At 35.3% G+C, this 15,000-nt stretch overlaps 1 protein-coding gene across 1 annotated transcript in view; it reads right to left on the minus strand.

Annotated features, from left to right (window-relative positions):
- The window catches only part of LOC733020 (protein phosphatase 1 catalytic subunit), a gene marked incomplete at its 5' end in the record, with an annotated part of 47,940 nt that extends 33,435 nt beyond the window's left edge, over positions 1-14,505 (minus strand). The window contains 4 exon segments of the mRNA NM_001047015.1: positions 4,931-5,019; positions 12,270-12,486; positions 14,001-14,132; positions 14,289-14,505. Coding sequence (NP_001040480.1) covers positions 4,931-5,019; positions 12,270-12,486; positions 14,001-14,132; positions 14,289-14,349 — 499 coding nt within the window.
- Positions 14,506-15,000: the final 495 nt, after the last annotated feature.

Below are 15,000 nucleotides of genomic sequence, written 5' to 3' on the forward strand. Positions count from 1 at the left end.
AAGACTATGTCGAAAAATAAAATTAATTTTATCACGAAAAGTTAAGTGTTTTATTGTTAGGCTAGTTACTTATCATCCCACCCTTGTACTATAAAAAAATATTAATAAAGACAAACAATATTTAATCTAGTCTCAATTTGACCACAGACGTCAAGAACAAAAGTTTGACAATAAATATTATGCATGCGTGTGTGCGTCAAATACATGGTATGTAGTGTGGGTAATGTTTTCTTTATTGATTTAATGTATCTTTTATGCATTATTTAAAAAAAATATTAGCATTGTGCACTTCTTCTCTATATTCTCTATAAGTGTGGAAAGTTTCATACTCCTCCGTCCGTGCAATTTTCGTAAAAAGGGATACAAAGTTTTGGCTTCACGTATTAATATATAGATATTCATTTTTTGAGTTTTATTACGTTCCGAAGTTAAAAATAATCTCTATCAAAAACTGAACGAGATAAACAAAACTAGTTCGATTGAATTTAATGCAACACTAAAATATATCTATTCTGCAGACATTACGCGGAAAAGAAACTCTGTTGAACAGAGCAGGCACGTGGTTTCGGCGCGTCTGCAAAACAAACGTACTAGAGGTATGAACGTATCAAAAATACAAACGCCGCGCCGCGTCGGCGTCGTGTATGTATCGACCTAGGGCTGCGGGAACCCTACCTGTATTAACAAATACAGAAATTATTTCATTTATTTATTTTTCTACGTAAATATAGAAATAGTATGTGTCTGTCTGCCTGAACTTTACTTGAGACCTTAGAACTTATATCTCAAGGTGGGTGGCGCATTTACGTTGTAGATGTCTATGGGCTCCAGTAACCACTTAACACCAGGTGGGCTGTGAGCTCGTCCACCCATCTAAGCAATAAAAAAAAAACGTCCGTTGTAAAAATTTGTGTCAAATTTTGATCAAGACGTGTTTCATAAAAAATATTATTTATTGATTTTCTTTCGTAAGATTAACATTCGATTTGTTACTGTTATTACTAAGTTTATCTCTAAATATATGGTAATATTATATATAGAGTTTACGTATATTATAATTTATAATGTACTCTGAAATTTTTTTAAATTTCATTAACAGATAAAATGTTGGCAACCCTAGCACGACCTTCTCATAAAAAATATTATTTATTGATTTTCGTAAACATTAACATTCGATTTGTTACTGTTACGACTAAGTTCATCTCTAGATATATGGAAATATTATTTAAATAGAGTTTACATATATTATATTTTATGATTTACACTGAAAAAAAAAAATTAATTCATTAAGTGATAAAATGTTGGCAGCCCTAGCACGAACTTGGCTGCAGGCCGAGTAACGAACTATTCATATTTATTTACGCGATTACGGTGTCCAGTGATACGCGATCCGCGTAACGTGATATTTGCGCGAAAAGATTGGCAAGTTAATGAATGCTAACATTTTTTCTTCAAGTACTACGAGTATTTTATTTTATAATAAATAAATATATATTTACTAACCATCACGCCACGTTAACTGGTTCCGTGCTAAGTTCGTAAAGAACTTGTGTTACAGGTACCAGATAACGTAAATAAATATAAGATTTTTATTATAAACATACATATATTTAATATACATCCATAACCCTGGAAAAGACACTTATATTTATCATACAAATATCTTCCCTTGGCGGGATTCGAACCCGCGACCCCCTAGTGTAGTGACCATGTCACTTACCACTACACCAGACGGCTGTTAAATTCTTTTTTTTAATTTAATTCTTTTCATTGCATCTAAAAGACCCGTGAAAAGTCACAGATCTTTAGACTCAAAATACTGCAAGGGTTGGGAGTGCTGTCTATTTATGCAGCAAAGCAATCAAGAGTTTGATAAAGATGTTCCCCAATGTACAAGATATTTTGATATGTTTCAATCTAGGCAGAGGAACTTTTTTTTTATTGCTTAGGTGGGTGGACGTGCTTACGGCCCACCTGGTGTTAAGCGGTTACCGGAGCCCATAGACATCTACAAGGTAAATGCCACCATCTACCTTGAGATATAAGTTCTAAGCTTATAGTTACAACAGCGGCCCCACCCTTCAAACCGAAACGCATTACTGCTTCATGGCAGAAATAGGCAGGGCGGTGGTGCCTACCCGAGCAGACTCACAAGAGGTCCTACCACCAATAATTACGCAAATTATAATTTTGCGGGTTTGATTTTTACACTATGTTATTCCTTCACCGTGGAAGTCAATCGTGAACATTTGTTAAGTACGTATTTCATTAGAAAATTTGGTACCCGCCTGCGGGATTCGAATACCGGTACATCGCTAGATACGAATGCACCGGACGTCTTATCCTTTAGGCCACGACGACTTCAAAAGCCTTTAAGACTTTAAGCCATTCTTTGTTTTGATATGTACGGGGTGTTCCCCACTCAGCTTCGGTCGGAAGGATCGCGAGCTCTTAAATAATTACTATATCATCATGCAGCTCATACCACACATGAGACAATAATAACCCTATTGTTGCGCAAAAGAATCGGTGATATTTGAATCACGCTAATTGTGTACTGTAAACGAAACCCAGGCCGCTTTCAATCTTCATCAAGATTAATCAGCCTCAATTGGTAGCCAATGAGCGAACAAGTAGTTTGACGTCACCTACAAGGTTTTCTACATTAGAACAATGAAGAAAGAAACGCAGTTTATAATAATTTATCGAACGATAAATTCCGAAAATGACAGATAAGAATTTTATCTTTAGACATGCAGCCGGATTACGTGAGCGTCAATTTTGAGGTCCAATTAAAAATATGATATTTTTTTTAAAGAATATTTCCGTATATTTAATTCAGATTTTTTTGATGAAGAGTAATGAATGGTGACTAAAGTCTCAGCAGTGGTTGTGATATATTCATCAAACTAGTGACTTGTTTTTCAGACTATGAAATTTTTAGTAATTGCAAGGACTACCCTCAAAATAGATATTGTTGGGGTTACACGTCATCAGCTGTTTGTGTTGGTAGGTCGGAAAGGAACGGAAGGCAGGGCAGTGTCTGTCTTCATTTGCAAAAAAAAAATTGTGAGAATTCTTACAAACAAGGCTATAGAAAATTGACCAAACTACCGTCAAATCTTATTATTTAGGACAAAGTAGTTAAGAGTCACGAAATTCGAATGAAATATTATCCAAAATTGTCTTTTGGTAGCCTATCTCACACCGAACACGGCGTATATTAGACTATTCTTCAAAAAGATCAAAAGCCTTGTGTCGTGGCTCCACTGAAACCTCGACTAATAAATTAACGTATGAGAACCGCAGCTTCCACATCACGGTACAGCGAGCGCTTAATTGGATCAATCGACGAACACAATGTTCCGTGAACTAAAACAGAACCGTCGTAATGTAGTATTATAATTGAATAGAAAGCATAGACCTTACGAAATTTCTGATTGAATTCGATAAAGTACATATAATATTGTTAATATTTCAGTTGCGATTCCAAAACAACCCGGTATCTAATTTGTGCGGTTTTTCTTATGAATTGCCGAGACTTTAGGCTTTTTATGGCATTAATACTAATAGGATACAAATATACCATAATATGGAAGACGACTTGAAAACTCATTCGAACTTACTCGGAGGATATTACTAGACATACTTAGGAACAATGAGTCATCGCGGAAAGGCTGGCAATGTGAAACATTGGTATTATTCTGTACATAAAATGATAGTTTACGACAAGAAATTCATGTGGCATATTGAAAAATAAACTAATAATATTAAGAAACAGTCCCGGCGCTAGCATTAGTTTTACGTGCTATAGATGTTTCATATCAATTACTAAAAATAAATCACAATATTCTGTAATCGATAAAGTCGAGATATTGATGATCATCGATTTGCTGCAAACAAATCAACTAAACAATCGGTCTTTCACTCAAAACACGTTATTTGACCCAAACAACGTGTACAAAGAGGATTCCAATTCCAATTGAAGTACATCGGAGTGTACTACTTCAAAAGCACTCGAAACAAGAACGGAGAATCTCGACCTCAGAAAAATTCGATTAAATTCTACTTGCTTTAGAAAGGTCAAGAGAGATCCAGGAATATGAGCTAGTCGTGTGGACGTTCCAAGGTAAAGACACCCCGGGAACGAAAAAAAGGATAGTATACATCGAGACATTTGTATCATCATCATCAGCCTTTATCTGCCCACTGCTCCAATGCCTTCCACACAATGCGGTCCTCCGCCTTCCGCATCCAACGACTTCCCGCCGTGCGCACTAAGTCGTCAGTCCACCTGGTTGGAGGACGCCCCACGCTCCTTGTACCCATCCGTGGCCTCCATTCGAGGACTTTCCTCCATTGTATTTTTACATTTGTATAACTTCATTAATTTCCTCTAAGTTCCTAAGTTCCTCTAGTTCTTGTATTGTATAACATATTTATGCTTAGTCGTCCTTAACCACGAAATGATAGTTTTCAAAACGTTAGAAATATTAAATTAACTATAATAAGCGGAAGATTAAACTAATAAGTCATTTTGCGAATCGGAAAAATTAAATCAATGTTTTCATCTGCGTTCTTTAAAGGTTCATTGTAACGTTGATCAAAAACACTTCATATTGCTTTATCAAGTCATCATTCTTATCTGTTACATGTATTAGCCAAAGTAGTGTATACTCTAGTGACTTTTTTCCTACCTAAAATGATAGCCTTGAGAGGCTATGTTAGCGTAACCTAACAAGTAAGTGAGCTCACGCGGCTCAAGCCTGACGAAGTTGCTAACACTAACCCCAGCAACACAAATCAGCAGAATATACCACCGGATCGGAAACGCGATCCACTGAGAAGATCTGGCGAGAAGCTCAGTGGGCTAGACCATCAGCTTAGGTGGAAAAAAAGTCCTAAAAGTGCAATAAATAATGTCACTCACCTATCGCCGCAACGGGAAGACAGTTGAAGCAGTCTGTGAACGTCTTCCATAGTTTAATGTTATACCTCCTTTTGCACTCATCGTAAAACCTGTTGGACAAAAAACATTCATGGTAACAAGCAAGGTACACGGAAGAAGGCCCAGAGGTAGTAGTAGTAGTAGTTTCAGTAGTCTAACGCGACCAGTGGTTTTTAAGTTATCCTTAATAATGTACATTTATTCTGACTTCACCGACGGCTTAGTGCGAGTTTTTTAACGTTTCCGAAAATTGGAATTTGAAATTGAAAGTTAACTCAAATTTGTATGGAATTGGAACAGCGCCCCTAGCGGCAAAGAAAGGGAAGCTGTTCCAGCCCGTTACAAAACTCTTACTGGTCGGATCAGACACGCTTCACTCTCAACGCTTCAGTCCACGTTTGCTATCCACACAGCCGAGGGTAGGCAGAAGTGGCGCAGGATAATCTGGGAGAAAGTTATTAGAGGAGGCCAACCATGACCCTCAACATTGAGGATTATCAACGGCCGATCATTCGGGAGGACGGGCGCGAGTATGCTTTTATACAATTGAAGACATGAGTGGATGAAGGGGTAAGTACCATTTTTAAGATTTTGAGTTTTTAGATTGAATAAAGGTGTTATGTGCCTATAAATCATATTTGACCTTAAAACTCCGGGTTTAAGGGCTATTTTAAAAAAATCCCTGTGATGAAGGATTCGATACGAATGCACGGACGTGTTATCCTTTAGGTCACGACGACTTAAATTGCATCAAACTAAGAAAATAAACTTACAAAAATGATTATTAAAATTATTTTTAAAACGTAACCAAAGGTGTCAAAGGTAACATTTTTACGTGCTGCGAATATAAAGTTCAGAATGATAAAATTCTAAAAAACGCAAAAAAAAAATACCAATTTAGTAAATGTAAGCTAATTGTATTTTCATGCGTCTGGCCAACGTCCAGATAATGTGGTTCATTGTCAAACTATGACTAAGCTTCAAATAGCTCGTTACGTGTGACGCGCAAGTCAAACAACAAACCTTGTTGATACATAGACTAACTAGCTTTTGTCCGCGACTCCGTCCGCGTGGAATAGTTACTGAAGTATAACGCTAAATTTTACCCCCACTTCATTTACGTAGAAAGTGAAATTATTTTTGATTTATAGAATGTTTTGAAAGCCCTATTTTGAAACATTCTTTATTGGCGCTCCACTTGTATTGGCCTTACCGTGATGTTATATAGCCTATCCTATGCTATGTACGCCATTGTTGTCACATGCATCAGGCCATAAATTAAATAGTTTAAATTTATTTTCAATGTTAGATGTTTGTGATGTGGCAGTACTTATGTAAATAAATAAATAAAAAATAAATATCCTACCCTAGCCTTCCTCAAGGAATTGGTTATCTAACACTGAAAGAATTATTAAATCGGGCCAGTAGTTCCTAAGATTAGCGCGTTCAAACAAACAAAGTCTTCAGCTTTATAATATTAGTATAGATTACAAAGTGTTAAATCGCCGATGGTGCTCAAATTCGCGATCAAATTTAAATAGGCTTATCGCTAATTTTTATCACGCGTCATGCGATTACTTTAAATTTGGTGCTGATTTTGATTTATTCTGATTCTGCTGATATAGGCGTCCCTCGTAAAACACGATTCATTCGTATCGCGCTGTATCGAAATCGTGTTAAACGAAACAAGGTACACCGTGTAGTATCGAGACCTTATGTAATATCGAAACCGTGTTTTACAAGTACCGTGTTATACAAGGGGGCGCCTGTATGGGAGCGGCTATGGATCTTATATTGCACGCTTGTTTCTCATTCCTCTAAAGCAGGGGTTCCCAAACTTATTTAGTCTTTGCCTAGTTTGAGAATAAATTATTTTTTAGCGGCCCCTTTTTATCACCTACTTAAAGACCCACTATAGCGAGAGTTCAGTCGGTATCTAAGTCCTCCTAGATAAAATTACAAATCGCCTCCCAAGCTCCTTCACAGTACCCCATTTTTTTCTGGGTCTCTTACCGCCCCCCTTTAGGCCTGCAGCGCCTACAAAGGGGCGTTATCGCCCACTTTGGGAAAGGCTGCTCTAAAACATGTCACGTCATATGACGTAGTTCAAAAGTTGTTGCTATATTATACATTGTGATTTTTTTTAAACCGCGTAATAAACATCGGAGACCACATACATAACAAAGTAAATACTGATGATTCATTACTAATATAATTTTTTTAACGAGTAACTATTGATTCATAGCCGTATTCTGGCTTTGGTAATAGGACGGCTTGTGAGTGCGCACGGGTAGGTAGATACCAGCCAATATATAGAGTGAAGCAGTTATGGTTACTTTGGTGACAGGACGTCTTATGAGTTCGCACCGGTAGTTGCCAGCGAATATTTACGTTGAAGCAGTTATGTGTTTGGATTTAAAGGGAGGAGCAGTTTTTGTACTGTCAAAACTCAATCTCTTTTCTGAGTGTTACGACAAAAACTTGCTTAAAATGCGAATAATAAATTACAATAATTCAATTTAATCGTACTAGACACGCGAACGCTTAAAAAAAAAAAACTTTCCTACATTATTACATTACGTATTTGGTTAATCGAAGAGTTTAACATTACGGAACAAAATGACGAATTAAATAGATTATTACGTATCTGCCGACGAACATGGCGTGTTCGCTACATATCGTTCACGCTTGATAACAATGTGATAAGTGATAACACGAATCATACACGAAACATTCACCGTAATACGGCTCGTTACAAATACAAATCTTCGGTATGCATAGAACAGGGTATATGAGTCGTCTATTATCAAAGGTGGCAATCTGTGCATTTGGACAAACAAAATTTATTGATATGTCAATACAGATTGATTTGAATATAATCGTCTCCTTCAAAGAATACGGTTCAAAACCTGCATTAAATAAAGGTTAATAGTTAACCTGTTATTTATCTAAGATGTCGTTCCGAAGAGTTTTGTGACTGCCAATGGAATACAAAGTCAATAATTCGTTTTTCTGATTTACCAATCATTGTCCAAAAGTCAGATTGCCGGCTCTGATAATAGTCGACTCATATATACTTTATTGCAAACCCTACTAAAGCATCACAATACAAAAGAAATAGATTATGCGCTGTAAAAACGAAAACAAAAAAAAAATCACACAATTGATATGAAAATAATTGCAGCAAACATTGAGCTAATTGACAAAAAAATAATTTATACTTTTATTGGTATTGACACTTCGGACAAGGATTTCGGTGTATTAAAATCAAAATGCCGTAAGTACAGAGCCAGTTGTACCAAGAGATGAATGTATCTCATTCACAACAATAGCCAAAACGATAACTTTTTTTAATAACAAAAAAAAATATATAGATAATCTCCTAGCATCACCCTATATATGTAAGAAGCGGTTTTTATTCGTATCGTACTCACTATGTTTTTAATACCACCGAAGTTTTTTTGAAAGGGAATATGTAGCCATCGTGTGACATAGTGTAATGAAAGATATCAGCACAAATAAATAAAATGCTTGATTACGGTGGTAAGATATACTGTGCGTTCTGGATGAGTAGTATCATGTATCATCCTGCCTATCTCTGCCGCGAAGCCATCATATTTTCCGCTTCAATTGGGATGCTCGTTAAAAAAAAAGGATATATTGAGATAAGCACGCAGCCCGTATTAAGCTAAGCTGTTTTAATACACAGCTCTGTATCTCATACATAAGATACCAAATACGGATGTTAATAAGGGTACAATGATTTTCAAAAACTGCACACCCGTCCCAACACGAATCAAATAAAATTAATGACTCACATATTAGTCACGTTCGGAGGTCGAGAGCTAAACCAAACCAAACCGGACTAACCAAAAAAAACTTGTGGGCAATTTTTTTTTATAGGCTAAGCACAAGTATTAAAATTACGCTTTTTGAACACCCAATTGTCTTTTATAATACATAGTGTAAACTCGCGATTTGATAACTACCCTACACACTAACAGATGATTATTCAGATTGGTTTCTTGGCTCGTGGCTAAATCTGACTAAGTTTTGAACTGACACTAATCATATCATATCAACACTTACTGGTACTTATTTCTACCATAGCGGGTAGATAACAATATACGACAAGTATTACTCAAAATAAACAAAACAAAACAAAAAAAAATTAGTATAATAACTGTAGATTAATGGGTAAGTAAAGTCATGAAGTCAAATATGCAAAAGCAATAAGACGATACGTGCTTTTTCAATGCAAAAGTTCAAAATGGGTCATTTGTCTCGTTATAGTATGTATATTTAGTGTTAAAGAAAAAAAAATTGAAGTGTGTGACAAATAGATAAGATTTTTTGTTGGATAAACAAAAATATATATAAATTTTAATTAGTTTACTACTATTATCATGATTCATAATAGTTTAATCGAATATATTTATCTTTTTTTGTTCGTTCAATGAATCATTCATTACAGGGGCATTCTCAGAAGTAGCTTTGAATGGCGGGAAAGCTCTTGAACAATATTTGACAGTTCGACATTTTTCCCTATGGTGGCTAAGAAGTCTTTAAATTACGCAAATTACAAACCAGTAGTCGGGCTAAGAACTCAAAAATATCTTTTTTTATTACACTAGAAGGCACGACTCTTCTAAAAATAAATTCGCGTAAACTTTTTTTTTTTAAGGGATTTTATGACCTGGTAACTGAGATCTTTAAGGCATGTCTTATTTTAATGTATATTCATAGTTTTTTTGAAAAATGATATTATGGAGTGAAATGAAATGAAGATGGTTAATTTGAGACATTAATCAACTGGGATGAAATTAAATGAGATGATATGAGATGAAATATAATCTCAGTAAAATGGTGGTCATTTACTAAGATTTTTTTCAGTGGACTTTTTGGAGGATCCCGAGAAGTTACGTCCAGCGGCTTTGTTTCATTTTCCCACATTTGTGCACTTTCACAGATATTAAACAGTTAATAAACCACCATTATTACACATTTAAACCCGAAGAAACACTAAATAGACAAAATAAAACAAATCACAAAACTTCACTCCTCGCGTTCCCGCCAAAAAGTCCATTCGCGTAAACAAAGCCAAAAGAACAAACTACCCTCCAATTTCACTACCAAACAATTTACAACTACCTACAAAACAGTTCTCAGTAAAACGAACATCACGCAAAGTACCAAAAACCTTTTTGTAAATTTACAACGCATACACTAAGCAGGCTTACGTATTAAAATTTAATATTCCGGCCGAATAAAGGATTCCCTCGGGGTGAGAGGGCCGCGCGCATAATGTAGCTTAATCCGAACTTAAGATATTTACTTAGGAGTTGTAGTCATTTTTTTAATGCTTAAATGCGTGGACGACCTACCCCTACCTGGTGTTAAATGGTTACCAGAGTTCACAGACATCTACAACGTAAATGCCGCCACTACCTTGAGATACGAGTTCTAAGGTCTGTTTTTACAGTACAACGGCTGCCCCACCCCTTCAAACCGAAACGCATTACTGCTTCACGACAGAAATAGGCAGGGTGGTGGTACCTACCCGTGCGAACTCAAAAGACGTAATACCACCAGTAACCACCAATGCATTACAGACACCCTACTCTTGCGGCAGAAATGGGCAGAAGTAGTGCCTGGACTTGACCAATTAGACGTCCACCACCAGTAAATATTTTTAATAAGACTCCCGTGTCGGTGTAAACAGAAAACCCATAGACACGGCCGACTGAGTTTCTCGCCGGATCTGGTCAATGGGGTTCCGATCCAGTAGATTCTGCGAAGCACTGTTCTTGCTAGGACTAGTGTTAGCAACATCCACAGGTTAGAGACCCGTGAGCTTACCTACTCGCCCGGTGAATCTAGTATGACCCCTCGAGGTCACTATAGTAAAAAAAAAAGTAAATAGAAGTACGTTCATGAGTTCATACCAAACATTTGTACTTTATTAAAGTCACCACGGACCGCTGCGTATTTACTTTAAAATTACTTTTATTGTTGATATTACACATTACAAAAACTTATCAGAAGCGTGTATCGTGATCGGAATTTGAAGTTATGAATCATCATCCTTTTACGGAAACTGGTTTTTTGTTTTTAAACGATAATATTCATGCCCAATGTTCTAATTGTAAAGGCCATTAGGTTTGTTTCGATCGAACGTAGGTGACTTGAGCCTCATGTTTCAACTTTACCGAGTAAATATAAGTAGTATGCCCGTATTAAAAACTTTTTTTTTTAAATATTCTAAACGTGGTCTTTGAATTTATTTCAGAATATATACTTTTAAAAAAGGTTCTAATCCTTAAAAAATAAACTTAATTAATCAGAACAATAATTGACAAATGCGATGGATGTGTGGAGTAACGAGAATGGATAGAATACGGAATGAATATGTTAGAGGAAGTCTGACACCTGTGACAGAGAGGTGCGCCTTTGGGATGGTATGGACATGTGATGGGACGAAATGAAAATAAGGTTGGTAAGAGAATGTTAACTATGTGGAAGGATAAAGAGGAAGAGCTAGACTTAAGAAGAAATGCGTGAAAGACGATATGGGTAAGAAGGTAGTGAGCGAAGAAATGGTATATGATAGAAGAGTATGGAAGGAGAAAACATGTTGCGCCGACCGCAGGTGACTGGGAGAAGGGCAGGACAATGATGAATAATGATGTAAATTCGATAAAAACCCTAACAATAATTTATTTGTAACGTTTACGAGTTACCTCTCTATCGTGCGTGACAAATGCATGTTAAAATTTAGTATAATTTAAAAGTAAATTGCCCCACGGTACAATAATTCCAAAGATGTCCCCTTTGTTTATCTGATGAGCAGCGATGCGTCACAAACTAACTACTGCGTACAATGTTTAATTCCCATGACAACAAAATGCGTAGTTTTTTTAACATATTACGACTCTTTATTATTTATAACACATAAATAAAACTGGCGAAATTTTTTTGTTTTACTATAAATTGTTAGTATATTAAGATTTTTAGATGAGTGTTCAATACCTGTGACAATGGCCATTAACATTGCTTGAGACTTTGTCACATTGGCTTATGGACTAAGCTGCCTACTCCAGGACCTTGCTAGTGGAAAGAAATATTAGTGTCTGGATCAGTTCCTACCCCTAATCTGCCTATTTTTACTGTAAAGAAATTCAGTTTTGTCAATAGTGGGTTAAAAATTACTAGTTTCTAAAGGGGAGTGGTAGCATTTTCTTTGCAGCATCTATAGGCAGCAACTTATCAGCTCTATTGTCTATTTATGCTAATAAATATAGTACCCTTAAAATAAACTTACCCATAAATCCTATTGATGCTGGCACACTCGTGGTTTCCGCGTAAAAGAAAGAAATTCTCGGGATATTTAATCTTGTAGGCGAGGAGCAGGCATATTGTTTCCAACGACTGCTTGCCACGGTCCACATAGTCTCCGAGGAAGAGATAGTTGGACTCCGGAGGGAAGCCACCATACTCAAACAACCTTAAGAGGTCATAGTATTGTCCATGTATGTCACCTGTGAATAAAAGTTTTGTTACAATTATGCATTTTATGATAACAAGAGCCTAGTAGCTAGACCACAAGGACAGACAAAATTACAATACGAACTTCAAGGTTCATAGTATGCTATGCTCACTTTTTACTTAAAATACTGTAGACTGATCTGTCACATTTGTCAGAATCAAATGTGGAATAATATTTCTTTTCATTACATACATTGATAAAGTATTAAGTAAGGCTAACTATCATTTATAATTCAACATAAATACAAGAAAGAAAAAAAACTTAAGGACAGAAGGTATAATCAGTACAGAGAGTAAAACATAGTAACATATAAAATAACAAAGACAACAAAAGTTGTATTTTTACAAAATTGCCATGCAACACACTCACTGAACTGAATACATATTTGTGTAACATCACCTGGGGCCTAAATCTTAGCCAGTAAAAGTGTTAATTGCTGTTATTAAATTGTATAGTGATTTCAATTTTAATTTTAGTAATGGAATGATCATTTTGATTGAATTTAAATCCCTTCCCTCTGTTTATTTTCTTGTGTCTAGTTCCCTAAGTATTATTATTAAAGCATTTTCAGCTAACTATAGTTTGAAATTGAAATTATGAGAAAAATTCAGACCATTATAGATGCAAGCAAATGTATGAATCGAATGGCAATTTAGACCAATTTTGACACTAAAAACCCATTAATTAGCTAAATAATTATTATGAACATCTGTAGATAATAAGAGATATTATTTAGTGGGTTCCTACTACTATTGTTTTGTACTAAATACACAAGAGGGTAGACAAGTTTGTCTACTCCAATGTCCTACACACAGTATCTAGTCCTACTGTAACCATAGCGCTAAGAACAGAATAAAACTATTGGGTAAATAAACTTAATAAATAATGGTAAGACCCATTCATTATTTAAAATGTAGCCACAAGAGTCAAAAACAATTGGTAGTAATGTAATAACTGATTATGTAGATTAGTAGTACCACATTACTGCCTGATGCTTTTTATTTTCAATACATTTCTACAGCATGTATCTCATAAACATTTTTGATATTTTTGTTTAAAATACATGTGATGTTTGAAATTTTAATAAAATGCAAATAATGTCATCAGTTCACATAACTTCAAAATGTTTGAAAGGGTATATCGCTTACAAATTGAAAGGAAGATACAATTATTGTTTTTCTGATGGAATTTCCAAAATAAATATACCAGTTATAATCTTAATTTTCTATTATATTACATTACAATTCATTGGGCGTCTCTCCTATTACACGCATACTGGAGAAAGTTATGGTATTTCGTCATTGAAGGTACTTACAACTTTTTTGAACTGTAGTTTTGTCACAGAGTGATTGTAAAACAAAAATCTTAACTTGCATTTAAGAAATAAGCAACTAAAACTACATACATTAAATGTAAGCATTGATTAATTATCGCTAATTGTAAGAGGTGCAAAGATGTTCTTCAGAAAGTTGTTGTAGATAGTAAAATGTTGAATGTTATACTCACCGCAAATTTTCAAAGGAGCTTCAAGTTCAAGTAGTATAGGCTGTGACAAGAATATTTCTCTTGATTTCAAACATAGCCCTTTAATTTCTATTTCCGTCAACTGAACATTCATACCAGGCTTCTCACCTCGTACTGAAAACAAAACGTAAACAACACTTTTAAACACTGTAAAATCACTACAACACATTATGAACACATTACCACAACACGTCAAAAAAGATGAATTTCACTTTAATTTTACGACAAGATAAACCGTTTTTTGTTTATTTCAACATTAACAACATTTACCTTTTAGTAATTTTTTTATTACGTTATCGATGTTTAACTCATCTGTGTCTCTGTCTGCCATCGGATATATTGTATGTGTACGAAATATGGTTGAATAGAATAGGTAAAAGAAGAGAGATGTTTAAGATTTTTGCCGATTATGAAAGGTACAACCTATTTCAATTCTCGGCTAAAATGGTTTTCAATGGCGGAGACATCACTCACACAAGCAAATTAGACAGAAACACATCACCAGTGCTGCCAGCATGGATTGGAATTCTTCCGAAATCAAGTCGGACAATCTCCCCAAAATTTCTTTATTATGTATTTCTTTACTATATATGGATGAGCTCGAATTTATAATAATTTAATATTTCCATTTATGTTTCATAAGTCTTAGTTAGTCCTAACACTAATTTAAAATTTATTTCCTTACGTTTCAGTACCTAAGTACGTAGTTAATTTAGTTTCCCGAAGCTACAACAAGTGCTTCATCTTCTGTCGTTAGTACTAATATTTTTTCATCCACCATATTAGTAGACTTACTCACTTATTTGTTTAGTCTAGTAATAGTCGGAGTTCTATTACTGACTGGTCCGAAGTAATGCGCGTAGTCCAAGATCGAACGCAATGGCGAAATATTGTTGAAGCTCTTTGCACCATTCGGGGCCTTAGATCCTTAAATAAACAAACAATCGGAGCTCACAGATAAAAGAAATGTGATTACTATAAT

The sequence above is a fragment of the Bombyx mori genome, chromosome 16 (genome assembly GCF_030269925.1).
Source record: "Bombyx mori chromosome 16, ASM3026992v2".
Taxonomy (NCBI): Eukaryota; Metazoa; Arthropoda; class Insecta; order Lepidoptera; family Bombycidae; genus Bombyx; species Bombyx mori.